The following is a 27,945-nucleotide window of genomic DNA, read 5'->3' as shown; positions in this document are numbered from 1 at the left end:
TGAGAAAGGCATACACTTCTACAATGATACCATCAATGCACTCTTGGAAAACAGGATTGTTCCCTTTGTAACACTCTACTACTGGGATCTGCCTCAGGTTTGAAGGAGGATACTTTGATAATGTGGGTTGGGTTGGGGAATGACAACTAACATTTAAAAATGTATTTTTTTATTGACCCATCCCAGTGAATTGTAAGTTATATAAAGGAAAAATAAAAGTACTGTACATGGGTATATAAAAGCATCTTGGAGTTTACTGTTGCAATTATTTTCCCCATTTCTTTGCAAATGCATTTGTTACTTGCTTATTAATAAATTGATGGTGGTGGTGGTAATAATAATAATAATAATAATAATAATAATAATAATAATAATAATTTAATTATTACCAACCATTCAACCCTGAGGTCCCAGATAAGTTACAGCATTAAAAACAAAAGCAACGTACAACCCTAAGGATAAGATGGGTCCCAAAAACATGCCCTCCCATCAGATGTCAAAGAAATAAACAACTACAGTGGTACCTCGGGTTAAGAACTTAATTCGTTCTGGAGGTCCGTTCTTAACCTGAAACTGTTCTTAACCTGAGGTACCACTTTAGCTAATGGGGCCTCCCGCTGCCGCTATGTGATTTCTCTTCTCATCCTGAAGCAAACTTCTTAACCTGAAGCACTATTTCTGGGTTAGTGGAGTGTGTAACCTGAAGCATATGTAACCTGAAGCGTATGTAACCTGAGGTACCACTGTATTAATCTTGCATTTATTAAATCAAGAGAGAATGTTGGACACTTTCAAAACTTTTAGCGATTAAAAAATTTCTTGCACACATGCAGGTACTTCAAGAAAAACACGGAGGGTGGCAGAATGCGAGCATGGCAAGTTATTTTAAGGATTATGCAGATTTGTGTTTTGAGAGTTTTCGGGACCGGGTGAAGCACTGGATTACTTTTAACAACCCCATGGTAAGTGCCAACTTCATCCAGAAAGAATGCTACGTTAAAGCCAAACATCTGTATAACACTGAAACTTAAGACAAGGATCCAAAGATCCACACAACCAGTGCAGTGCCGTAGCAGCAAGGATGGAGGTTTCTCTGACAGCAATATGGGGCATAATGGCCAGAGCTTGGAGACAGAGGAGAGCTTAAACATTGTGGCATCAAGTTTTCTGAGTGTGAAGAAGTTTGTGGCTTTTTTAAATAAATAAATAAGGTTAATATTTCACTAGGACTCAAAGATTATAGATGCATAGTTGTTAAGTGCACCTCAATCTCTGAGCGCTAAGCGATCGCAGAGGTCTCTGGGCATATGGTCTCTTGGGTTATGGTTTCCTTAGAATGATCACTGGAAGCTTGTGGTGGTCTTTGTGATACATGGCTTTATTTGTACATGCATACAGGCTGAGCTGAAGGTGAAAGGTCTCCACAGATCTTGCTTCCCCCTCAAACCATTCCTTTATGCCTCTTCCAATCCCACTTCAACACTGCCTGTTCTTTGTTCTCTTTCAAACACAAAGACCTTGATACCACCTTCAGCCAGGGAAGGGGAAAGGAATAGCTTCCCTTCTGCATATCTCATGTAATTCCCATGGCCACCACTTACGTGTATTCCTTACAGTTGCAAAGAGACCATCTTAAGCCATTAACCTGCAGTACTTTTTCTCTGCAGGAAACCCTGAAACCCTAAAGCTATAACATCACAGGCTCGGAGGTGACGAGTTTCCCAATGTAAAGGCTGCAGTCTTAAGCACATATATATGTGATTAAAGCTAAGTGAATACAGTGGAGCTTTCCTTCAGAGTAAATATGCAGAATGTTATATAGAGAAGCGAAAACATATTGTGTGTGGGCTATGTGGCCAATTACTGGCCAGGGCGCAGTTTAATTTGACAGTGCCAGTTCTTATGTACTTTCCCTGCCTCTGCACCCTAAGTGAAACAAATGTTGTGTTTCCAGGCAATCGCAGTGGAAGGCTATGAGACAGGACAGCATGCGCCAGGCCTCAAACTAGGCTCGGATGGAGCTTACAAAGCAGCGCATCATATAATTAAGGTAAGATGGGCAGAACACTGAATCCAATTCATGTTAGTATTGGATTCCTGTGTGACCAGAACAGTGAAGACACCACTTTCCCCCTTCTCCTCAACTTCATATCATTCCAGTCACATTTATAAACACACCCAAGAGCCTTGTTAGATCAGAGTGTCCCGTTTTCACAGTGGCCAGCTTGGTATCTCTGGGACATGAATGCAAAGGCGCTATCCCTGCTTGCAATTCCTACCAACTTCGCTGTGAGTCCCAGAAGATCTGCTCCCTGCCTTGCAGGCCTTTTCCTACTTGGCCTGGGAGGATGGGGGCCCTGGCTGACTCAGCTACAAAAGTTGAGACTGCTGAACAGACTCTTGGACTGGGATATTGTTGCTGCTGGTCTTTTGTATCTTTATGTTAGATCCTGTTGGGATTTATGTAGAAATTGTTCAGTTTGGTTTTGTGTGTTTTAATGGTTTTTAAAAAAATTTCTTGACTACTTTTGTTTGAACTGTTGAAAGGTGGCTTACCAAAAAAAATTATGTATGTATATATACTGGTATTCAGAGGCACAATACAGCCATCATGACTAGTAGCCATGGGTAGAATTTGTCTAATCCTTTGTCTGGCTCACAGCTTTGCCCATCTTTGCCTTCATCTGCCCCACCTAAAATAAAACATGTCTCTCCCAAACCAGTCTCTACAGCCATAGAGCTGTAACTCTCAAAACAGTTTGACTTTATCCCCAAAGGTGTTCTCTTTCATTGTCTCTTGAGACAGATGAATGCCAACAAGTAGCTCCAGCAACTTCTGGAGGATACTATATTCCCACCTGTGCTTGCAAATATAACATCCCTGATATAGACTCAGACCTTAGCAGAGCTGCTTCTTTTCACCAAAGGCTCATGCAGAGGTGTGACATTCTTACAACAAGAAATGGCGCGGGGAACAGAGAGGTAATAAGCAGAGCTGCTATAAATAAACAGCTATTTGGAGGTATGAGTCCTAGAGGCTAGAGAATAACTGCAGCACTGTCCCTTCTCTTTTAAGGCACTGTTGCTGTTAACTAGCACCTGGGGCGAACCTATAGATTTAAGCAAAAAGAAAGATACAGAAGCAGCTGAGAGGTACCTGCAGTTTTCTCCGGGATGGTTTGCCAACCCAATTTACCATGGAGACTACCCTGAAATTATGAAGGATTACACTGGTAAGTCACACTGGTTCACTTTTTACCTTACTTATTTTCACAAAGTGAATTTTGGGAGGCTTGCCCATGTGATGTATTTAAGCTCAGTGTTAACTACCAATTGGGAGGTTCCTACAGTGACAGGTGAACCAAATAGAAACCCGGACCTTTTTCTCCAAATCCAACTATTTTACCCCTTTAATGATTCTCATACCAAATTTGCTGCTGCTTTAACCAGTGTTTCTGATGGCAGCCAAGGCAAGAGAGGCATCCTGGTGAAGGAGCTCATGCCATCTGCTCCTGAAGAGACCAAGCAGTCATAATAACACTGCCTTATTATAATTAGTCTTTTGTTTCTTTTAAAGTATTTGCAAACCACCTTGAGGGTAGTGTGATACAGTGGCTACAGTATCAGACTAGGACCTAAACCAGGGTGCAAATCCCCACATGGCCAGGAAGCTCACTGCTGACCCTGGACTACCCACTGCCTCTCAGCCTAGCTTACCTCACAGGGTTGTTGTGGGGCTTGAGGAGGGGGAGAACCTTGCACACCACCTTGAACTGCCTGGAGGACAAGGTGGGACATAAATGCAATGAATATACAGCAGTGGAGCCTGGTCCATTAAGATGAACAGGCCACTCCCCCACCTGCCTGCCTCATTACATGGAGTGGCTTTGCCAGCTTCTTCCTCCTTGGTCTCCATTCTGCCCTTGCAGAAGACAGCAGGGAGGAAGATGGGGACTAAACTGTGTTGGCTCTTCTTTTCCTATCGGTCCCAGGCACCAACTACTAGAGATACAGTTGGCGTGGATGCAATGAGCTGTATTGCATCCATTAATATCACTTCATTTCATAATTTCAACTCTGAATAGGATTGGCATTGGCTACAACCTAATGCACTTCTATTGAGCTTATCCCACTGTAATCAGGAAGAGGGTCTAATTGAGGCATTAATGATTACAGAAATACAGCCAGAGACTGCTAAAGAGAGCTTCACTGCTTGGATGTTGTAGCCAGCATATGTGCTCTTTCTAAAACAGGCAAAGGTAAGAAAGCTTCAGTCCTACACATACCTACACAGACTGCTTTTCCTTCTTCATGCTTGCCTTGAAAGGTAGAAAAAGTGCCAAGCAAGGACTGGCATCAAGACTGCCAGTTTTCTCAGCACAAGAGAAGAGCTACATTAAGGGTGCAGCAGACTTCCTAGGAATAAGCCATTTCACCACCCATTACATTTCACAAAAGAACTATCCGTCGGAAGAGCTAAGTTATTTCACTGACAGAGATTTGATTGAATTGGTGGATCCCAAGTGGCCAAATGTAGGGTCCCAGTGGGTATATGCTGTGCCTTGGGGCTTCCGAAGACTACTCAACTTTATCAAGGTAATGTGTGCTTCCTTAAAGAGTCTTCCTTTTTGCAAGATGTGTGTTATTCTATCAAGTTGGGAGCACTGTAAAACATTATAAGCACATCAGAGTTTGTCTTTTGCTGGTTCACATGTGCATGTATGACCTCCAGCATCAACTGATTTGCATCAGAGAACAAGAATCACCAGGTCACTAAAAACAACTTTTCTATCAAGATAAACGCAATGCTTTTCAACTGAAAGAGCTCCCTAGAGTCAGCTGCAAGTTATCCAGTGTGATGAAATCAAGAAATTACATATACCTATGTGAAAGCTAGGGATGCAGGTGGCGCTGTGGGTTGAACCACAGAGCCTAGGACTTGCCGATCAGAAGGTTGGCGGTTCAAATCCCTGCGACGGGGTGAGCTCCCATTGCTTGGTCCCACCTCCTGCCAACCTAGCAGTTCATTTCCGTGCGCTGCTCTCGCGGTTCGCCAGAAGCGGCTTAGTCATGCTGGCCACATGACCCGGAAGCTGTCTGTGGACAAACGCTGGCTCCCTCGGCCTATAGAGCGAGATGAGCGGTCAACCCCAGAGTCGGTCATGACTGGACCAAATGGTCAGGGGTCTTTTATGTGAAAGCTAACTACCAAACAATGGATGAATGCATACAGGCATGACATTTGGTTTACACCAGGGATGGAGAATCCCTGCCCTCCGAGTGTTCTTAGGAATACAACTCCCATTATCCTTAGCTGTGTGCTAGCTAAAACTGATGGAAGCTAGTCCAACGTCTACATGGCCACAGGTTCACTATCCCTGGGTTTTTAATAAACCTTAACTGGAACTAGCTGCAGCTAGAAGTGCCATTGTATCAAACAAGGGTTTAAAGGAGACCCCATGGGTATGTGTTGGTTTGGGCTCCAGTGCTCAACAGAACTTGCAATCAAATAGTTTCCAGCCTTTTAACATACTAGCACTGCATTCTATAACCACAAATATTTGAATTATCTTGGATCACTCCAGCTACCCTTAAAATATGTACGTTGGCTGTTGGTTTTTGTTGCCTTAGGAACCCAGCTCCAATTTCAGTGCAGCAAAATGTACCCATGGCTCTTGGAACAAGGGCAGCTCTGCCTTTGATATACATATCAATGAAGACTTTCTCTTTTTGTTTATAGGCACAATATGGAAACCCACTCATTTATGTGACTGAGAATGGCATTTCAGAAAAGCTACTGTACGCTCAGCTGTGTGATGAATGGAGAATCAATTATCTTAAGGGGTATATTAATGAGATGCTAAAAGGTGAAGTTTAAGTCAAATAATCACGTAAAGCAAATCAAGAACAGGTATCAAGTCTCACACTTAACAAAACCATGTGGTCCTTTCTTTTAGCTACTAAGGATGGTGTTAACATACAAGGTTACACTGTCTGGTCTCTACTGGATAAATTCGAATGGGAACAAGGTTATTCTGAGAGATTTGGACTCTACTATGTTGACTTTCAATATCAGAACAAACCTCGGTACCCAAAAGCTTCAGTTCACTATTATAAGGCAATAGTTGAAGCACATGGATTTCCTAACCCAAGGGAGGTAAGGCCACTTTCTGCTAATTTTTGCTTCATGGGGAAAGGCAAAATTGATCAGATCTGAAGCATCAAACAAGCATCACTTGGCTTGGAGTTTGGCAACCATGTTTCTTTCTAAGGAAAGAGCATAAGAGCACTGCTGGATCAAACAAAAAACCTTTTATGTTCCAAAAAGAATGAAGTCTCAAGGCTGCTCTCCAGTGTGATGTAGGGAACTTCATCTGCTTAACTTTGGTTTTTTGTTGGGACTCCCATCAGCCCCAGCCAGCATGGCCAATTGTCGTATGTAAGAGCTGGAGTCCCAGCAAACACCCAGAGGGCCAACAGTTCCCCATCCCTCACTTGGGCAGACTAAGAACGTTTCCCTGTATCACAATGGAGAGCAGCCTTGAGTATTGCCTTTTCACACATCACAGCAGGGAGAGCCAATGTTGTACACTCCAGACTTTTGGACTACATTTCCTGACATTCCATGCAGGATGAGGATGGTGGAATTTGTAGTCCAAAACCTTTGTAGACCTCCATCCATGCTGGTTATTCTCTGCACTCATGGTTTCCTTCAGTGTTAGAAACTGAGATATGAAAGCTAGGAGCTAAATGGCACCTTAAACCTAGGTTATGGATGCAGCAATGGAATGTCTAGGAACACTTTTTTATAACAAGAATACAAAGCTGAAAATGAACTGCAGCTAAAACCTTTTACTCATTTTTCACATGGTCTAGTCCTCATCTGAAGACTGCAAAAAACAAAGCCTTACGTCCCCTGCCTGCCCCCCTAATATTCTTATAAGGGTCCCTCAAAACGGTGCCTTTCTATAAGGCCGGCTGAGAGGCATAACCTTTTAGTTTGCCTGATGCTGTGGTGATTTCTTGGAAGTTGAGCAGGGAGGAATTTCTCCTCCCACACCCTCAGCACCAGCAGTGGCAGTTTTAATCTGGAATCTTAAGTGCGGTACTGTGCCCCATGCTCAGAAATTGCTTGCACTATTGAAATTCCCAGTCGCAAAATGAGCCTAGAACAATGGGAGTTTCGAACACTGGTTTCCTTCAAGCACAGTAGTTAGTTCCTCACCTAGCAGGTGTTTTTTTATAGCACATTGATGTGGACTAATCTTTAAAGAGCACACTGCTCCTTTCCAGCTCTATTACTTTATAGCTAACAGCAATTTGATTTGGCAGGTGGAGAACTGGCACCAGAAGGCCACTTAAGTCTGCTCAGTCATGAACCAACTCCTTAGTGCAGGTAACTCGTTTGAACTGCCCAATGATTATTCTTCCAGATCACAAAGACTGAGTTGTAGCAGTAAAGGTAAAGGTACCCCTGCCCATATGGGCCAGTCGTGTCCGACTCTAGGGTTGTGCGCCCATCTCACTTAAGAGGCCGGGGGCCAGCGCTGTCTGGAGACACTTCCGGGTCACGTGGCCAGCGTGACGAAGCTGCTCTGGCGAGCCAGCACCAGCGCAGCACACGGAAACGCCGTTTACCTTCTTCCAGATCACAAAGTCTGAGTTGTAGCAGTAATATAGATCAATACACTTAAGTTTCAGTTTTGCCATTAGAACTTTGCTCACTTCAGAAATTATAACATATGTTTAAGAGAGTCTTAAGTCTCTTAAGTCAAGTAGGGAAATACAATGTAGAATGATTGTGGTTGTGCACTCTTACCTTTAAGGGCTAGTACAGAAAAAGTCATGGGTGCAGCCGTCTTGGTGTAACATTTTTTCCTCGCTAGAGACACATCACACAGCACTATGGAAGCTGCCTCCCAGCACTGAGCAGGCACGGCTTGAGGATAATTAGTAGTGATGGGGGAGAGGATGCTCTGCTATGTGTGCACCAGAATGGCAAATGGTGAAGCTGCTTCAAAGATTGACAACTCTTTCTTTCCCTTTCTTTAAAAATTAAGAGTAACAGCAGAATACTGTTGCTAATATACTCGGACTAATTCACAGTAATGGGCACAACCCATTTTTGTTATCATCTGAGCATTAACATGCTTGTAGATTCTGTTAAAAGGGGGAAAGACAGGAATCTAGAATTGGGCTTCCTTTTGTTTCAAAGTTCTTATGGGAGTTGTTGACATTTGCTCATAATTCTAACTTAGTGCAGAATGACAGCAATGCTGCTCAAAAGTAGTTTTTGATGAAAATGCACAGCTGTACTTATCTAGCCCCCACTCTTTCCTCAAATTTCAGAGCCTTTGACAACTCATTTGGAAATGGTGACTGAGATTGTTGTGCCAACAGTTTTCACTCTCTGCATTCTCATAAGTGCTGTTCTGCTGCTGATTCTACTCAGGAAACATCATTAACAAGCTTTTCATAAAACATCTTCATTTGAAAAATGTTCCTACCCATTTACTTCTCCATCTATTGGCTAACCAAAGTTCATCTTTTTGCTGACTTTATCAGTCATCTTTTAAATCAACACTTCCTTTGGGTCAATCGCGAGCGAAATAGCTGTACCCATTAATTCAGTGAGAACACTTTATAACAAAGTAGCAAATTTTTATTTGACATTCATAACCTATCTTTTTTCCAATATGGAACTCAAGCACCTTTGGCAAGGTGGCTGCATCATGTGCCTTCAGACTATGCTGTGGGACTTAACTAGGCACAGCAATCTCTGATCTAAATTAGGAGAGGAATTTAGCATATCATTTGTCTGCTTCTGAAGTAAAAAGTGGCCTTCAAAAATTAAGAAAGGCTACATAAAAATGGCCCTTCTGGAATATATAAATAATATCCAAGAAGAGTTCAATGTTGAAAATCCCACACTAAACCTCACTTGCTGCTGCCCAAAATTTCAGCTTGTAAAAGAAAGAACTTGGCTTGAATTTTAACATCAATTAGACTGATTGGATGACAGTTGTTGGGTTGTTGTTTTTAAACCTTTCTTAGAGATCAGGACAATACTTGTGGTCCAATCCTGTGATAGGCTTCTGGAATGATGTAAAATTTGAAAAGTGCAACAAACACTGGGATCCACCAGCCTAAAGTCTTTTCTGATTAATTTAGCAAAATTACAACCCTTTGCTGAGGCTTTCATTAAGAAAATGTTATTTGAATTATAGAGAATGAGGTGTCAACTGGTTCAGGGTTACTCAATAGCTAAAATGAGCATTTTTTTAAGTAGGTTACCTGTCAATAGAAGTGTCTTGCTTTTCAATACAGTCCTCACTACCTCATTTTTCACTGCCACTCTCCCCGACATCCCCACTTTTCCTTTGCTAGCCCACAACCCTCCTCACTTCCTCTCAGTCCCATCTACCTAACATAAATTCCAAGTATTGTGGACAAATGAGTATATTAACTTCTGGCACACTGTAGACACTACATAAATGTTTACCAGGAGCAAAGAATAAACCTTAAACTTTAAGGCTGCAGCTCTGCTTCGTGTATTGACTTTGGTACAAAGCTGGAGTGGAGTCCAACAGTCCACTTATCAGGAACATCATCACCATCATTTATTTATTATTTCTACCCTGCCCATCTGGCTGGGTTTCCCCAGCCACTCTGGTGGAGGGCTTCCAATAAAAGATTAAAAATACATTAAAACATCAGGCACTAAAAGCTTCCCTAAACATAAGGAAGTTGTCTTATATAGAGTCAGAATGTACTATCTCAGTACTATCTACAAATCTTCAATGGATCTATTGGCGGTTACTAGACATAAGCACAATTTCAGTGTCAAGAGGCCTGCGACTACTAAATTTCAGGAACACAGAAAGCTGCCTGGTTCTGGGGTCAGATTATTGATCCATCTAGCTCAGCATTATCTATACTGATTAGCAGTAATCTCTCTCAAAACTTTCTGCATGCAAAATAGATCTTCCTCCTGCTATCTGCTCAACTGCATTTTTACTATTATATTGGTTTTAATAACTGTCTTATGTAGATTTTATATTTGGCTATCGTTAGATGCCCTAGGTTCTTATGGGAAGAACAGGAAATACTGCCAATATTTTATGTAAAGTACACCTGAGAGCAGTCGGTGAAGGTAATAAAAGACATTTCTTTACTGCCACCATCTTCAGTATCATCCAGAAGACCTGCAAGACCAAAGAAAAGTGGTGACAGGTAGAGAAACCACAACAAGTGGATCATGAGGTGCTACACTGGGTGTTAAGAGCAAAACATTGGACTTATCCATTAAGCTTTTTCTGGTTAAGTAAAAGTGAAGGCTTCTGTGTTTTCCATGGGGGGGGGGGGGAGAAACTTTCTCAGGTTTGAAGCTCCCACAGTGAAGGAATAAGCTGAACTATGCAATTCAAGAAACCCGGAAACTCACTGACATGGAACACTTTCTTGCACAGAAAAAGAGGACAGAAGCCCATCCACAGGATCTTAGACAAAAACACATAGTCCCTAGGTAGAATGTGGAGATCTGGTTTACCTAGGATGTTCTTTCCAGTAGCAAAACATCCAATGTTTTTTCAGAGAATCTCTGAACAGTTTGGGATGAAATCTGGATCTGACATCTACATTCTGGTGCTAACCTTCATCTTAACATCTGACCTCCACTACATCAACCATAGCTGGAAGTGGAAAGGTGGTATTTCTCCCTTTCTGAAGACCTCAAAGCAAAGCCATCAAAATTAATCAACCCATCAGCTGCATGGCCCTGACTGTAACCAATAAGGAACTTGTTTCCAAACTCACTGAAAAACTATAATGCCTCTCTACAAACTAGTTTGGGGAGTTATTTAAGCCAGCGCCCTTGTTGTTTACCTTTCCTCAGTATCACACACATACTTCATAGAAGAAACCCATCTTCTTCTCTTTCTAGAAACCGACACTCCTGTAAGCTACACCCCAGAAATTCCCTTCATTTTTGGAGGCCAAAAGGAACTGTAATCAGTGATCTCTCGTACATATAAATAGCCTCTCCCTTGCTGATATGCAAGCCTTCACACATGCCTCAGGTCTACCCATTTAAACCAGATGTAAGATGCATATGCATTGGCAATCACCAGTCTGCCATCAGCTCCAGTACTGGAAAATATGATTCCCAATAATAAGACATTTACAAGGCAGGCTACAGGAAGTGGAAGGAGGCAGAGTGCGGAGGGACAAAGAAGCAAATACAAACACTGAAATTCAGATCATAGAGACCCACTCACCTACACTGCTTGAGTTCATGTGTTCAGCTGGCACTGTGGTGCTCAGTTGCCATATTGTTTTCACTTTTTTCTCTCCTTGCCCACTGCTGATTTCCACTCTCCATACTTGAGGATTCGCACTGAAGGACAGTCAAGAAGAAAGCCAATTATAAGATAAGTTAACGCTTATCTTATAAATTTAAATTCCAGGGTTCAAATACTGAGGCCTAGCTTACTTTTGGTAGAACTCCTTCACAAAAGTTGTCCTGACTGGTAGCTGAAATACATTATTTTCATTCAGGGGGTTTTCCTTGTAGTAATTTATACAGGACCTAGGAAAAGAGAATTTTTTTGAATATCAGCACCCTGAAGAGATACCCAGGGAATGTTAACTATTGATCCCTACAAAGTAATTCCAAACCAGCCACATCCTTAATCTTTACAGTGATCAGCTGGCAAAAAGGTATGAGATACACTCAGGCAAAGCACAACCTATTTGGAAGGTATTTTCATAAGTGCCAGAGTGAACAGGAGTTGTGCAAAGAGCTCATTCATGCTGAAAAACTGAGGGGCCTTTACAGGAAATAGCAAAATCCCTTCAAGTGATTTTTGATTTCTTAAATAGGAGCAGAGAGACACTTTAATTTAGAGCTGTGGTTCTCAAAGTGGCTAGTACTGTCCTCTAGAGGGCGCTAAAAGGCAAGGGGGCAGCAGGGGGCCAGCGGAAGCGTAAATGGTCACCAGACTTTGAAAAGCTGGTATCCTCAATATAGTTGAATTAACTGAACTAAATCGTTTTATTGGATTTTGAATAAATGTGCAATTAATTGTTATTGTTTTGAATTTTATTGTGCTGTTATCTTCCTTAGTAGGTTGTACAAGCCACTATTCCGAATAATGGTTTTTATAGAGTAGGCGGCACTGGGTATTAATTTATGTAAACATGGTGTTGGTGGCATGAAAAAAAATTGGTAGCCACTGATTTAGAGCTTAGCTGTTAAGAATTAAACAGTACTCCCCTCCCCCTTAGAAGTATATTCTATGGCCAAAAACTTGACACACAGCAACTTGGGTGTCCAAGAGTAAGAGCTCAATAATCCAATCATTATTATATATTTGTCCCCAAATTGTATTTTTGTGAAAGCTGCACTTCTCTTAAAACCACTTACAAATGGAGAAAGGAGTTAGCAGCAGTACACACTATGATACACAGGAAAATAAAAGAAGGGTATTATTATTATTATTATTATTATTATTATTATTATTATTATTATTTATTTCTACCCCATCCATAGTGGGGATTGGGATTACAGTCTCCACCCTCAATTAAGATGGCTATTTTCCCTTTCCACATATCGGTATTCCAGAGAATTCACTTGTCCTTGCTATTGAGATTTGCTGGTAAACAATTACTGTGTCAAGAAGATGAGGTTCTCTTGCTCAAGTTTAAGAAGTTCTACACAATTGTCCACGATCTCTAGCATATGGTGGAGTTTCTGGATGCGCTGAACCTGCTCCTGCAGATCTACTGAAGTTGACATGAAGTAGTCCTTTAAGACAAAGAGGCGGCAAAGAACAAAAACCAATAGCTTTTAAGAGAGACACCAAATATATATAAGTTGCTGGGTTAAGACAGAATGCAATGCAAATACTTCAATACCTGCAAGACAGTGCTCACCCCTACTTTACTCAAGAAAGACTAAGCCAAAAGAATTGCTGCAGTTCCGCTCATAAAAGGTCTAGTTTGCTCATCATAGTAAACCATAGTTAATGGTTTACTGTGAACAGGTGCTTTGCTCCCCCCGTTATCATGTGGAAACAAACCATGATTCTTGGCCTAGTGTTCTGTCCAAACTAGGGATCATGGTCTGCCCCACTCCCTTAAACCCCTGAACTATAAGCAACATTTGTTTTTGGCTCACTGACTATAGTCTGTTGGGAATGAAACAAACCACCATCTCCTGTTTGGAAACTATGCTAATCCGGGGATTATGGTTTACTGCTTCTTGATAAAGCACAAGGGGAAACAAAATAGCCAAGATCAGCAAGTTGTATCAAATGCTAGTTCTGCTCAGAGCAGACCCATTGAAATGGATGGAAATGACTAACATAGGTCCATTAATTCCAGTTGGTTTACTCAGAGTAGAACTAGCACTGTGCAGGCTGGGCCAGTCACTGACTACTGTTTTGAACAGAGGAAAATTGGAAGTCTCTTACCAAGTGAGTACGGGTTGCAAATTCCTTGCCTGAAACAAAGATAGTTCTACTTAGCATAATTTTAAATACAAGGGAAATTTTCATTTATATAAAAAAACCGAATGGGGATATTACACAGAAAGTCACAAGCCTTCCTCCAAGTTTGCTCTGCAAAGAACCCAAGACTAATGAGAAAACTTGAGATGAAACCCAGATGAGTAAGAGACCTTGCAAGTTGGCCACAGCAGAGTTTTAACTTCTTAACAAATTAAAAACACTTTTTTTTTTATCCCAGCATTTGGTTGACTTCTTACTGGAGAATTCTACTGGATCTCTGTGTTTTGTTGCTGTTTAAAAGTTCTATTTGCTAATATAATTTATGCTTTATTGTGCTTATTATATTGTACCCCACTCTGGGATTATTTTTTATTGAAGAGTGGTTCAGAAAACTTTTTTTAAAAGAGGGCAGTTTTGCAACCACTAATATTTACAGGCAGCAGAAGGCTCCTGTCTTAGTGGCACTGCTATATACAATGTATTGATAATATCAATTAGGTCAGCAAAATAACCCCTGAATAAATGGATCTAGGAGCATGACTATGAGTCTAGACCACCAAGTGCAATCAGAGAGTCATTAAGGTATGTAAACAATGTAGAAGGAAATTGGTACTAAAACTATTGCCTAGTAACACATATAAAAAGACAGATGTACAGTGGCAAAAATGTTGGTTCAACCAATAATTTTAGTTGCTAAATATGCTAATATAATGCTAATTTTAGTTGGGGAAAATAATAAATTCCATCTGTAAGATTCTAGTGCATAAATTGCATGTTATTAACAAATATGGGAAGGAACATTAGATTTTTTTTGCAAAGTTTCCCTTAAATCTTGGCACACATTCATATTTCATTAGTAGTAGTAGTAGTAGTAGTAGTAGTAGTAGTAGTAATAATAATAATAATAATAATAATAATAATAATGTATTAATTATATGCCGCCCATCTGACTGTTACCCCAGCCACTCTGGATGGCTTCCAAAACAAACAAGGACAGTAAGACATAATAGTGTAATAAAGCCAAACATTTGGGTCAATAGCTCTCTGTATGGGAGGTGATTTAATAAATGTGCTGAAGGCAATATTGAAAACTTAGTTTGTACATAAACGGTACTCATCATTGTACCCCCTTCCAATGGATCTCTAACGATTCTCTCTCTTCTCTCTTCTTTGTACTTTGTTTTAAATGCAAACCTCCTCCTCATTCATTTATTTATATTCCACCATTCCCACTGAAAGGGACTTATGAACACTTTCTGCTCCTAAAAAATTATCTGCAACCCCCCCCCAAAATAAGTCTTTTTAAAAGAGAAATCTTCTAAATATTATGTGAAGATAATGTAGAAAAGCAACGTAAGGACAAGGACCATCTGGAAAACTCAGCTGATAGTTTGTTGAGTAAGACAGTCACTTTTGTTGGTTTATATCCAAAAGTAGCATTCATGGAAACAGTCCTAACATGTAATTAAGTAATTTGCCCAATAGAACTTCAAATCCTTTTTCATGACATGCCCGTCTAGATTTTTTAATTGAAAGAGATTGATTTCAAAAGTGATGGATTGTTTGGACGCAGTCACCCAATATCATGATGGCTGTGCAAAACAGACTTACCTACAAAATAGCTAACATAATCTCTCTTCATCTTATCCACACCAATTTCTAGGAGCATTTGAATTGGAGTATCTCCACTAAGAGAAAGTGATTCTATGCTTCCATTATAAGATTGCTTAATCAGTTTGCTCAGTAAGCTGTTACTTCCTTGATGAACCTACAGAGACATAATCCGTATAAATAAATGTACACATCCTGTCTACTGATAAGATATAGTGAAGTACAATTACAGCACAATGAGTAGTTTTAAGAGAGCCCATTTCTGAAGGCTATACGAGTCAGTTCATCCCTAATCATTCAACCAAATACATTCACTGATACTCATTCCCTCAATTAGGCAAAGTCAGGTAGTAGAATACCTCTTAGTTTGGAAATAAAGCAGGGTCACTCAAAAGTAATAATAGTGGTTTCATAGTTGGGCCTATATAGTGCCCTCCAGATGTTAGTGGACTACAACTCCCATCAGACCCAACCAGCACCGCAAATTGTCAGATTTGTTGTAACCCAGCAACATCTGCAGAGCAACCCCTGCCCTGGGTACAAAGAAATACAATAGTTTGTAAATTAATTTATTATTATTAAATTCACAGAGAGCATGACATGCAAGTTTCCAGCATTTATGGAATATTGAGGGGTATAATTATAGTTAAAGTTATGGTTTTCCCAGTAGTGATGTATGGAAGTGAGAGCTGGACCATAAAGAAGGCTGATCGCCGAAGAATTGATGCTTTCGAATTATGGTGCTGGAGGAGACTCTTGAGAGTCCCATGGACTGCAAGAAGATCAAACCTATCCATGCTGAAGGAAATCAGCCCTGAGTGCTCACTGGAAGGACAGATCCTGAAGCTGAGGCTCCAATACTTTGGCCACCTCATGAGAAGAGAAGATTCCCTGGAAAAGACCCTGATGTTGGGAAAGATGGAGGGCACAAGGAGAAGGGGACGACAGAGGACGAGATGGTTGGGCAGTGTTCTCAAAGCTACCAGCATGAGTTTGACCAAACTGCGGGAGGCAGTGGAAGACAGGAGTGCCTGGCGTGCTCTGGTCCATGGGCTCACGAAGAGTTGGACATGACTAAAAAACAACAAATAAAGGGAAATTGTGGGGTGGGGGAGAAAACTGGCCTCTGCAAACCCCTAAGATAGTTAGTAACCTGACAGAAAGGGATTAAGGTGGGGGCAGGTGTATGACATGAAATTAAAAAGCCCACCTACCTTCTCTGCACTGTATTTCAGGAGCAAGGAAAGGAAAACACAGATTTTCTCTTTCCCATTCTCCAGAACCCTCCCACCATGCTGGCTACTTAGGTTTCAGATGCTTGGTTTCATGGGTACCAGCCTTAAAACAGAGCCCACTGAGAATATAAGAAGCTGCTTTTTACCACAACAGGCTGTTTGTCTGTCTCACCCACTGTTGCCTAATTTTGACTGGCAGTGTTATTTCAGAGAATCGGGCAGAGATATACCATATGGATGCATTATCTTATCGTCAGCACAGCTGGGAAAGGTATCATAGGGGTGGGGGGGAAAAATAGGTGGTCTATTTATTCTCCGTGAAACTCTGCCTGCCCCTACCCGCACTCACAAAGCCTGAATAGGACTGGCTGAACTAAAGCATTCCTCTTAGGGGCTGGAAGCACACCTGCCATAAAGAAGTTTCCTGGTCACCACTGGCAACTAGAAATTGCTGCCAGGCAACCAGGCAGTGACTCAAGACTCCTCAATATGCAGCACATTCCCTAGCACGAGCCTAGTCCTTAAAAAAAACAAAGTAAATTCACTGGATATGCTCCGTTCAGTGCCAATTATATCAAACTAGAACTTTGTCCCAGAAGCCTCCTGCGTGACTTTGCGGGGAGCACTGTCATTTCACGATCAAGACTCCATAAGCTGAGATGAAGACTAAGGGTGAGCAGATTGTTCATGGTCTTTGGAAGGATCTTTAGCACCTTCTGTTTGCTTTTGCCTTGAGGCTGATTCATTAGGAAGGTGTAAAGAGAGCTCCAATAAGCCATTTACTTTTGTAGAAGCTGCAGCTGCCTTAAAATAACATGGAAACTGCTTTGATAGGAATTCTGCAAGGGCTATACAAGACTGCTTACAGTTACTCAGCAAGTAAAGAAAAAACATATCACTTAATCTATGGTTTCTAGGCATTAGTTACGTCAACCTGTTTGTGAGCTGAGTCCTGGCAGTAAAAAACAAACTTTGGTCCAAGTTCTAGTGAACACCAACTCAAATTGAAAATGAGATCTGCCAGAGAGGTGCACCTGCAGTTGTGTTGTAAAGAGGTGCCGGTTTGGGGCAGCGGGGGAGATTTCTTTTGCTTTGTCTGCCCAGCAAGGAGAAGTTCCTCTGCAACTCTGTCCAATATTTTAAGAACAATATTCCTGTGCTCCTTTGGAGATTCATCAAGGTAAATCCAAAACCAAAACCACCTTCTCTATTTCCCCCCTCGAGTTTTCTTTGTCTTGAGACTTTACTTCTGTAATTCCAGAGCAGCTGGTTTAAAAACAAAGCAAACCGGCCCCCCCTTCTCTTAAATCTGAGGTGAGAGAATTGACAAGAAGTGCTTTAAAAAAAGACTCACATCAATATGGAAGGAATTAAAATACAATGAGCCAGAGGCAAGGGAAAGAGGGATTCTAATCTATGTACTCAGCATTTAATTAAAAAGGTATTTATTTCCCACCCACTTTAGCAGGTAGCCCCCTGGAGAGCTGGCTAAGGGTCAATGAGGTCCTCGGCCTGAAAAAGGTTAGCCACTGCTGACTTAAGGGAACAATCCTATATTGTAGTTCCTCTGGCAGGGGGTTTACAAGATTTGGTGGAAGCCCAGCATGAAAAATGGCTGCAATGTAGGCATCCTCTCCAAAGCAGCCCGATTGGTGGACTGTAGCACCAAGGAATGCCGAGGGAGCTAGTCATTTTTTTAGCTATCTGGTTGTGCTTCTCCCCATCCCAGTCCCAGACCAAATACTCCCAGGATACCTCAGCTGCTCAGCTAGCCTAGTAGCTGTGCATCTTGTCTCCCTGCCTACTTCCCAGTAACATAATTACTATACAGCAGGGGTGGTCAGAAGGTGGACTGGGATCTACTGGTAGATCTCTGGGAGATTTGCAGTAGATTAACAATTGGGAATGAAATTCTTGGTGAACAATAGAAAAACCTTCTTGTTTTCCAAAACGAAACAAAGAAAGTGGTGGGCTGGAGGAATGGATTTTTCAACAGAACAAAAACGAGCTCAGGTTCTGGCATTGAAAACAAATTCCTGGGCACCAACGTATGCCCTGTTCCTTAACTCTAAGGATATACCTGCTCCACTTTCTAAGACAGTACTTTGCACATGGTTCCAGTTTGCAGACAGCAGGATTACAGGAAAAAAGCAGATCCCACAAGCTTGAAGTCTGACCATCCCTAGATAGGATTGGTTTGCCCAAGATGTAAGCTTTATTAATCATTACATACCCAGGTCTTCAATTCACCATGCTGGAGAGCTTTCATTATCAATGTGAAACACTTCACCAATTCTTCATATGAAGTAACATCTTTGGGGGAGGGGGAGCAAAGCATTAAATAAAACCAGTGTTAATTAAAAGTGGCTCAAATGAAAAACAAACAAATAAACAGGACAGTGCATAAACCTTCAGCCATTTCTCTTACAGGCTAAAAATCTTAAAATAAAAGATACCTAGGGTCATCTAGAAGCATACTTACTCTTCCATATTTTAGACCAGAACTGCTCAACAAAATCAATGTCTCTTCTCCTGCTAAAATGAGTTTTCATGGTGCCATAAACTGCAGCAGTGTCATCCTGGAGATTCGGAAAATAATTTTTAAAATCATCCTTCAAAATAAAGGCATGGATTTAATATTATTTTAGTTATTTATATGTTGCTCTTCAAATAAATCTATCACTGTGCATTTACAATAAAAAAGCAAAAAACACTACACCTTTTTTTAACCAAGAGCAGTAGCAAATAAAAAGGTCAAATAGTTAAATATGGAAGAGTTCCTTTGGATCACACAATGTTAGGTTGGTAATGGCACCAGGTTGGAGAAGGCTGAACAAAGGGAATCAACAGGAGCAGACATGCCACCCCAAACCCATCAGACTCTGTGTTAGACTAGTTTAATAGGTCCCCATCACTGAAATGAGCTGCACTAGTGCACCCCAGGACCTGAGAAACTGCCCCAATATAGACCTGTAAGGTAACTTTGATCATCTGGAGAAATTCTACTCATTGCATCACGCTCTATTATATTTTTACCATAGGGTGGTGACCTGAAAACATGCATTTCTGCCACTGCCCATTCGGTGGCATGCCTTTTTCTGTTTGCCCCATGTGAGAGCAGCAGCCATCATATGCTTCTGATGTCTTGTAGAGACATCTTTTTGCCCAGGCTTTTCTTGACCCAGAAGATCAGACTCTTGTTTTATGTGTTCGAATCCCCCAATTCCTATTGTATGTTTTATATGCTTTTATATTGCTCTTTTATCTTATTTAGTCTGCATTTTAAATGACATTTAAAAATAATTGCACACCACTTAGTGAGCACTTTTAAATAAATAAATGGAAGTGGCCGGTGCCAATCTGAATTGCAACAGGATATGACCCAACCATAACAAGGGACTGCTTCAGTATTTTATAAATATAAAGGTATTTAAGTTTAAAAAGTAACAAAAAGCAGTTGCACTGGAAGAGAGTTTGAATAGCACAGTCCCTCCTATACACACCTATGAGGCATAAAATCATGTTACCAAACAATGAACAGCCAACACATATCCAGCAACTACAGATTGAAACTGCCCTGGCAATGATGAACAATGAAAAATTTCACAGCTCTGAATACCTCAGCATCACTACTGTTTGGCATCTTCAAACCGTCCATCATGTCCTTTAAATCTAAAGTGGGAGAGAGGATGACAGTACAGATCTATTGGCAAGGTACACATAGCAGAGTATCAATACATAATGCAAATACCATTGATGTAATGCAAATAGTTTTGCTAAAAAGTTTGGCTGCAATGGACATTTACTGAGCACAACAAATTTACCTCTACTTCTATTGGAAGCACAAGAAGTTGCCTTACGACAAGTCTGACAATTGGGTCTATCTAGCTCAGTATTGTCTACACTGACTGGCAGAGGCTCGCCAGGGTTTCAGGTAGAGGGCATTCCCAGCTCTACCTGCAAATGTCATAGTTTGAACATGGGACCTTCTGTATGCAAAACAAATGCTCTACAACTGAGCTATGGTCATGTCCAGCTTTTCACAGCAAACATTTCCAGAATACTACAAAGTTACCTTTCAAAAGTTTCTGTACTAGTTCAACAGCTGGTTTCCCCCCCACAAGTTTAGGCCAGTCAGCCATGCCAGTCTTCAAGCTCTCAGCCAAACTCTTGACAGCGCCGTGTAAACAAAACAAAAAGATCACTATTCAAGAGCTTTGTATTGGTTATGGTAGAGTACACAGGAGTTAAGTTTATTTTTGGGGGAACCACTGTTTTAAATGTATAGTGGATCCGTCTCTAGAAAAAACATGTGTAAATTCTGCCAAAAAAATGTACTCAGGGTAGGATATGGGTCCAACTAAGAATCAGTTATGTTTAATCAGACAAGACCCACTGAGATCATTGACCTTACTCCTTGGTAAGTGCGCTTAGGATTGCACTTGGGACTTCATACTTTGTTCCATTTCTTAAGAAAGAAAAGAAAAGAATTACCACTCGAACTACCATGATCTTTACTGAGTGAGCTGACTATCAAAACATTTTTTTAAAATTTGAAGTATTCTTACAAATATTAATTTGATTTAAGGCAGCTGTTTAAAACCGCACAACCATCCTTGTTACTATATGGCCAATAGTTCTCTTCTGAAATGCGATTTTCATAGCTATACTTACAAGAAGGAACTGCAGTTCCCTATTCAGTTCATACACAGAACTCAAGGGGCTCCCAGTTGCCATCTGAATCTTCTGAAAGTTCAAAAAAAAGCATAATTCTTGATGTGGATCCTTGCTAGAGCCCAGGAAGACTAATAAATCATTTAATGCACTATCACTAGTTAAACTACCTAACATTAGTTTGTCAGTTTACACTATTCATAGTTAAGTCAGCACAGTTTTACTCTGCTACAATAATATGTTAAGAGAAGTGATTTCCTTACCAGTGTGGCAGTAGAAGTCAGGGGAGGGGCCTCCACCATCTTCTTTACAGAGTTCCAAGAAAAATCAGCGAATATATTTCTCTCCAATGGAATAAGGGTGTCCTCCAGTGAGAGGGAGTCTAATGAAGTAGTTTCAAGCAACTTGTAACGGGCAAAACCCTTTATTGTCAACTATAATGATAATAATGATAATGATAATGATAATAATAAAATTATTTATACCCTGCCCAACTGGCTGGGTTTCCCTGGCCATTCTGGGCAACTCCCAACAAAACACTAAAAACAGAATAAAACATCAGACATTAAAAACTTCCCTAAACAGGGCTGCCTTCAGATGTCTTCTAAAAGTCAGATAGTTGTTTATTTCCTTGACATCTGATGGGAGGGCATTCCACAGGGCAGGTGCCACTAGCAAGAAGGCCCTCTGCCTGGTTCCCTGTAACCTCACTTCTCACAGTGAGGGAGCCACCAGAAGGCCCTTGGCGCTGGACCTCAGTGTCCGGGCTGAACGATTGGGTGGAGATGCTGCTTCAGGTATACTGGGCCGAGGCCGTTAACTAGAATTAACAGTTTACAGTTGCAGAATGCTGTTGCAAAGGTGACCTTCCAGAGCATATTTCTGAGGGAGAAGGAACCTGGGGGGGCAGGTAAGGAAGCTTATCTAACATTGGATGTCACCCATAGTTTAGAAGAAGACAAACACCGAATTAAAAAGTGGTTAACATAAAAATCCCATACAAGAACTAGACCCAGATTGTTTAGGCTCTAGCCCTACAGAGGCCATGTCCTAAGACTAAATATCAGTATTTTAGGGGTCTAGGCAGTAAGGGACTTGAGGTTTCACCAGTTGTGTGCATTTGAAAATTAAAGTAGTTCCAATATTTGTATAGGTGTGAATAATAATAATAATAATAATAATAATAATAATAAACTAGAGAAACCTACGTCAGAAGAGTGATTCCTCATTCTGTGAGTATCTTTTAGTTCTTGCAAGTCTGCTGAATAATTTTTATTTGATATTGGACCTGAATAAAAAAACACCTGAATTTAGTAGACAATTTCTAACTTTTGAAGAACAACATGTCAGTTTCCTCTTGGAATTTGCTTGCATCAGAAGATTCCCCTCATATCAGTATCCTACTGCCTCTCCCAACATTGAGAAGCTATGAAAAGAATCTAGATTATGGGTTTCTCCAAGACAAAAATTATTACTGGCAACCAGTAATACACACCCGCTTGTCCACATCTCTTTAAAACAGCAAGTAAAGTACACCCCCCCCCCCGACCATCAAGATTAAATAGGTACTTTTCCAGGTAATACCACCTGAATTAAGAAAAACCCAACTTGTTTACTGTACTACATGCTGTATTAACCAATATAGTCAACAACCACTTTCTGAAAAACATCTTCGGGACTAGAGGTGATGAAACTAAGACTTTGATTATGGACCAGAAATGCACTTTAAAGACTAAAAAACAACAACGAGGGGGTTGAAGAGGTTGCTGACAAGTAAGGTATCCAGGGAAAATCTTACCATTGCAGGTAACTGTATATAGATGGATCCCTGTAATCTTGTTTCCAGTGCAGAAAGGTTCAGCTCCTAGCCAGACAGTTTGTTTGGGGTCGGAGTGATCACATCGCACCCACAGTGGAGGAAGCGGTGCTGACTCGTTTATGTTGGGGTGGGCCATATTTGGATTTTGAGACATTGTGTAGAATGAAATCAACTGCCTGGAAACAAACTTAAAGACATCAGAAATGTTCAATAACTGTCAGGAGTGTATTATGAGGGGGATAATGCTTAATTCCTTTCTATGCCACAGTGGCCTGATTTAGAAGATAACCTCTTCAGTTAATAAACCAAGAAATGCACGTGCTATCCTAAGAAAACACAACGGTGGTGTACAATAAAAGCATTAAAACGCCACAGAGTACAGAATAAATGATAAACACTGACTCAAATTAATTCTATGAAAATGCTTAGCGAAGCAGAACTGTTTTCAGCAGGTGATGAAACATCAAAACTGCAGGTGCCTGACTTGATAGGAAGGAACATCTGCTCTGTTCCTGGCTCAACCCTTCTTCCTTTTTGCTGGCATGCTGTGGCACATCTTAAATTAACTGCAGTTTCCTGCAATGTCCAAACTGAGAAGCTATAATTACCGGTATGACTACCAGATTCAGAATGAGCAAGCATCTTAAACCAACTTCAAACCATGAAATGTAATTACAGTTGCCTTGTTCAGACATCATTGGAAATGATGATTAACTGAAGACTTCCTGGCTAATCACATTGCACCGAGAAAGAGGAGCATAAGGATGGGGTTGACAGGGGAAGTCTAGTACACATCTCATCTTAAGAAGTTGAGCTACGACAATCCAAACCAAGCCACTAGCTTCTGGGCTGGATCGTTTGATCTTACAATTCAGCATGCAATAGCAAGCTATCCCAAATCAAAGAAAGCTAATTTATGTCTCACATGTAATAAAAGCTATTATCTTCATGCAAATTTAACATAGGCTCCTCTTAGAGGAGTTACAGGTGGCTGCCTGCCTACTAAGGCCATCATGAAACATTTGTTTCCAGCATTTCTCAGAAGTTTACACATTCAATTACAGTAGTTGACTTGCATAATAAACAATTAGTCTTCTGTTAGTGGTTAAGAAAGTGCATTCTTTTCAATAAAAATATAAAAATTAGGATTCACACACCTTGCTCTTGGAAGGGGTAAAGCAAGTGCTGAAGAATTCTCTTTCGGGAAAGTCCTAGAAATAGAAGGGTCATCTATCTGCTGCTCTTCCAGTTCTGGCATTTCTTCACAAGGTCTCTATAAGAATAAGCAATTGTGTTAGAATGATTACCACTCAGACAAAAGCAAGCTCAATGTTTGTTTTAAAATAAAGACAGTAAACATACTACTTTCTCCATGATGAACATTGTATCACTCCTGTCCCAGAAGCTCTCCAAGGGATTTATACATCCTTCCTGAATCAAATAGACTTGCACATCAGCCTGGAAGAACAAACAGTTTAATTTCTGCAGCACAGCTTTGGGAAGCATTTAAATGACACTTGAGGAATGGAACATTATCCGCTATAATAAATTTAGAGCATCAATACATGAAGCAAATCTATATGAAGTGACACTAAGAATGAGTTTTCTTCTGTCAATTTCCATCTCCCCTGACTAAAAGCTAATCTCCAGATCACAGGCATACCCCCCCCATCTCTTCAGTGGTGATCCAGAGTTGGACTTTTCACATTTGATTAAGGTTATCTCCTACTGAACTACATTGCAGCCTTAATCTACATAGCAGCATACACATACTTAAAAAATTAGGCTGATCAATGTCAAGGAAGCATCTCTTTAAGGCAAAAGCACCAAAGCTACATCAAAAATCTTGAGATAAGGGTCTACGATATGGCAAAAATGAGATCTCTATATTTTCCTTACAAAAAAACTGTTAAGAGTTCGTTACAACATCTCAACTTCCAAGGCACAGAATGAAATTTACTCAATAGCTGTTCTTATAGCATGAGTTGATTTGCCATTTCAAATCAATCAGATGAATTTCTCAGATTCAGAAATACTACAATTTTAAAGTTTGTCAATCAGATTAATCCACAGATTTCTCCTCCTCCTCCTTTTCTGAATGTAGATCTAAATTAGGACCCCCACAAGTGCAGAACTATACATTTTCATCTACTGTTGTAAAACACAATGGGTGTTTTTGGGAGAAATTATACATTCTTACCTCAAAGGTAAGTGGTCCTTGATTGATATTCTTTTTTCCTTCCTCATATACTCTGTAACATAAGTAATTTATAGTATTTGGTTTTCTGAATTAATGAACAGACTTCAACGGAAATATTTTGCAGGCCAACCCTAATAATCTTCTGGTAACACTGTCAGTAAACTGTACAAATACTGCTAAAATCACCATCTGTCCTAAGGTTGCTATTCCACTCCCACCTCCAATCATTAAACATTAATTAAGCAGCAGTACAAAAATGCTCACATCCATTTAATTTTTGCCTGCCAAGCTGTTACTAAAAGTTCAGGACAAGACTCCTTGCCAACAGTGTCCCCAAGCGAGTGCAGCATTTTGCAGTTTCCCTTAAGCCAGAATGGCACCCATCCACTGCAGGAGAAAATAAAAAGAAACCTTTGGCACAGTTAAACTATGGAACTCACTCCCACAGGAGGCAGTGAGGGCCAGCAATCTATAAGGCTACCAACGGCTACTAGCCACAATGGCTATGTTCTACCTCCATTCACGGTAGAACCTCCACAAAATACCTCTGAATGCCAGTTGCTGAGAATTGCTGTTGAGCTCATATTCAGCTTGTGGGTTCCCCATAGGCATCTGGGTGGCCACTGTGAAACCAGGATATTGGACTAGATGGGTCATTGGCCTGATCCAGCAGGTTCTTCTTATGTTCTCATGGCAGCATTATGTGGGCTCCCACTGATTAAGAATCAAGCCTGTTTTGCACAGCCTTATCCCTTTGTGGGCCTGACCCCAACCTGTGCCTTGTATCTTGGTTAATTAGGGGCAAGCAGGAGGTAGAAAGAGCCAAACGTTAATTTCTAGGGAACCACCTGCAGGTTCCAAGGAACTGTCACAGGTATCCCAGAAGGCCCATTCCACAGAAGGAACTTGCAACAAAATTAAATGCTGTAAGCTTATTTGATAAGTTGCAGACCTGGTAGCAATATATAAATAGATACATTTTTATTAAACAGTGTACTGTATCATCCTTGGTGCATGATTATGAAGACAAAGCCTTGACACCTGCCCATGCCTGCTCTTCTTCCACCCTTGTCCTAGTGCTGGACTTTAGCCAGAGAGCTCAAGGTTCCAATTCTCTCTCATTGCTTGACCCAAAACCACCACTCTGGAGCAGATTCACCTGTTCCTTATTTAACTTGCAAGATGCACCATAACTGCAAGAGGCAAATTTTTAACACGTAATGCGTTACCAGGGCATTATATTTCATTATTTTTAAAACCCAAAGTTTCTGCACCATTTGACATTAAGAAATGCACCGCAGTAGCCCCAAAATGGAAAATGAGTGAGGTCTCAACTAAAGAAAAATGGCAACTTAAACCGATGGAATATGTGCAACGTGCGGACCTAACATATAGAATAAGAACAAGAAGAACATACGTTTAAAGAAGACTGGAAAATGTTTATTGAATATATGGGGGGAAATTCTGCACACTTGAAAATGTTGCCAGCATTAGGATAAATTCAACAGTGTAAACAAGTTTTGAGGAATGTATTAATGGAATACTGAATGGTTTAGTTTATGTAAAATATACAGGGATTTACAATATCCAAATTGAACCATGGAAAGAGAAGAATGGAAGTCACTGACATTTAAGGTTGTTTAATGAATATTTTAAATTGTAAAATAGAAAACTTAAAAATTATACACACAAAAAAAGAAATGCACCACAGCATGACATGAGAACATTCAATTATTTATTGCACCCCCACCTTTCCTCCAAAGAGAGATACTGGATTCTTGTCTCATTACATATGCTAAAGCTATTTTTGGTCATCCTGCATACCATCCCTTGCTTTTTCCTGTAGGACTAAATGCTGTAGTCGTCAACAGGTTTACCATACCCATTGAGTCACCCACCCCTCTCCTACTACCCTTCTGAGAAAAACCCCATCCCACTCTCCAACTATATATATATATATACACACACACACACACACACACATATATATATATATATATATATATATATATATATATGGGTCTGGTGACTTCAGTATACAGTGGTACCTCGGGTTACGTACTTAATTCGTTCCGGAGGTCCGTACTTAACCTGAAACTGTTCTTAACCTGAAGCACCACTTTAGCTAATGGGGCCTCCTGCTGCTGCCGCGCCGCCGGAGCCCGATTTCTGTTCTTATCCTGAAGCAAAGTTCTTAACCTGAAGCACTATTTCTGGGTTAGCGGAGTCTGTAACCTGAAGCGTATGTAACCTGAAGCGTATGTAACCTGAGGTACCACTGCATCTGAAGAAGTGTGCATGCACACGAAAGCTTATACCCAGAACAAACTTAGTTGGTCTCTAAAGTGCTACTGGACAATTCTTTATTTTTCCCCCAAGGTGAAGCACATTACATAGCTCTCTTTCTCCCCATTTCCTCCTCGCTCCTGCGAGAGACTGTGGTTGGCCAGCAGACTTCATAGTTGTTTCCTCGCGAATGGTGCAAAAGCGAATTACAACAACTGAACAAAGTGTCCCCATAACGAGTAGCACTAAGATCACCACGCGTTCCTTGTGCTGGAAACTATTACTCAGCAGCAGCCCTACCTTACAGGGTTGTTGTGAAGGTAAGTGGCGAAGGCACCCCGCCCTCCAGACACTTGCAGCGTGTCATGAGGGGCAGTGGGGGGAGAGAGAAGTCAAAGGAAAAAGGTGTGAAGAGGAAAACACTGACTCACCGCAGGAGGAGGCTGTGGAACCGAAGGAGCGACTCCTGCCTCTGCCGGGAGCCCATCGCCGGTTCTCCCGGGCTACTCCCGCAAATGTGCAGCAGCTCCCGCCGCTTCCTTTCACTCGAGCGACAAACGAACTGCGCGCCAGAACTTCTTCCTTACAAATCGGCCTCGAAAAAGTCTCCGG

The 27,945-nt window shown here is 40.9% G+C and overlaps 2 protein-coding genes across 2 annotated transcripts; one reads left to right on the top strand and one right to left on the bottom strand.

Moving 5' to 3' along the window:
* Positions 1 to 833: 833 nt before the first annotated feature.
* LCTL (lactase like) lies at positions 834 to 9,444 on the top strand. The gene is given in 11 exon segments (XM_083587136.1): positions 834 to 962; positions 1,955 to 2,050; positions 2,928 to 2,942; positions 2,946 to 2,982; positions 3,081 to 3,237; positions 4,332 to 4,596; positions 5,741 to 5,867; positions 5,958 to 6,157; positions 7,333 to 7,359; positions 7,363 to 7,396; positions 8,350 to 9,444. Coding segments are annotated over 11 exon segments (1,164 nt in total). The 5' UTR covers positions 834 to 872; the 3' UTR covers positions 8,466 to 9,444.
* A 141-nt stretch (positions 9,445 to 9,585) lies between these two features.
* On the bottom strand, positions 9,586 to 27,926 carry ZWILCH (zwilch kinetochore protein). Its single transcript, XM_083586604.1, has 18 exons — positions 27,765 to 27,926; positions 25,048 to 25,099; positions 24,210 to 24,305; positions 24,005 to 24,120; positions 22,827 to 23,023; positions 22,237 to 22,316; positions 21,292 to 21,462; positions 21,029 to 21,100; positions 20,430 to 20,523; positions 19,974 to 20,026; positions 18,837 to 18,933; positions 18,588 to 18,667; positions 15,120 to 15,276; positions 13,473 to 13,501; positions 12,669 to 12,805; positions 11,492 to 11,587; positions 11,277 to 11,395; positions 9,586 to 10,205 (listed from the first exon to the last, which is right to left on the bottom strand). Exons 1-18 carry the CDS (start codon positions 27,818 to 27,820, stop codon positions 10,120 to 10,122), a joined length of 1,788 nt encoding a protein of 595 aa, XP_083442730.1. The 5' UTR covers positions 27,821 to 27,926; the 3' UTR covers positions 9,586 to 10,119.
* Between the last annotated feature and the right edge of the window lie 19 nt (positions 27,927 to 27,945).

The sequence above is a fragment of the Podarcis filfolensis genome (assembly GCF_964270895.1).
Source record: "Podarcis filfolensis genome assembly, chromosome: 14".
Taxonomy (NCBI): Eukaryota; Metazoa; Chordata; class Lepidosauria; order Squamata; family Lacertidae; genus Podarcis; species Podarcis filfolensis.
The sequence above is the reverse complement of the archived record's forward strand: the minus strand, read 5'-3'. Positions and strand labels throughout refer to the sequence as shown.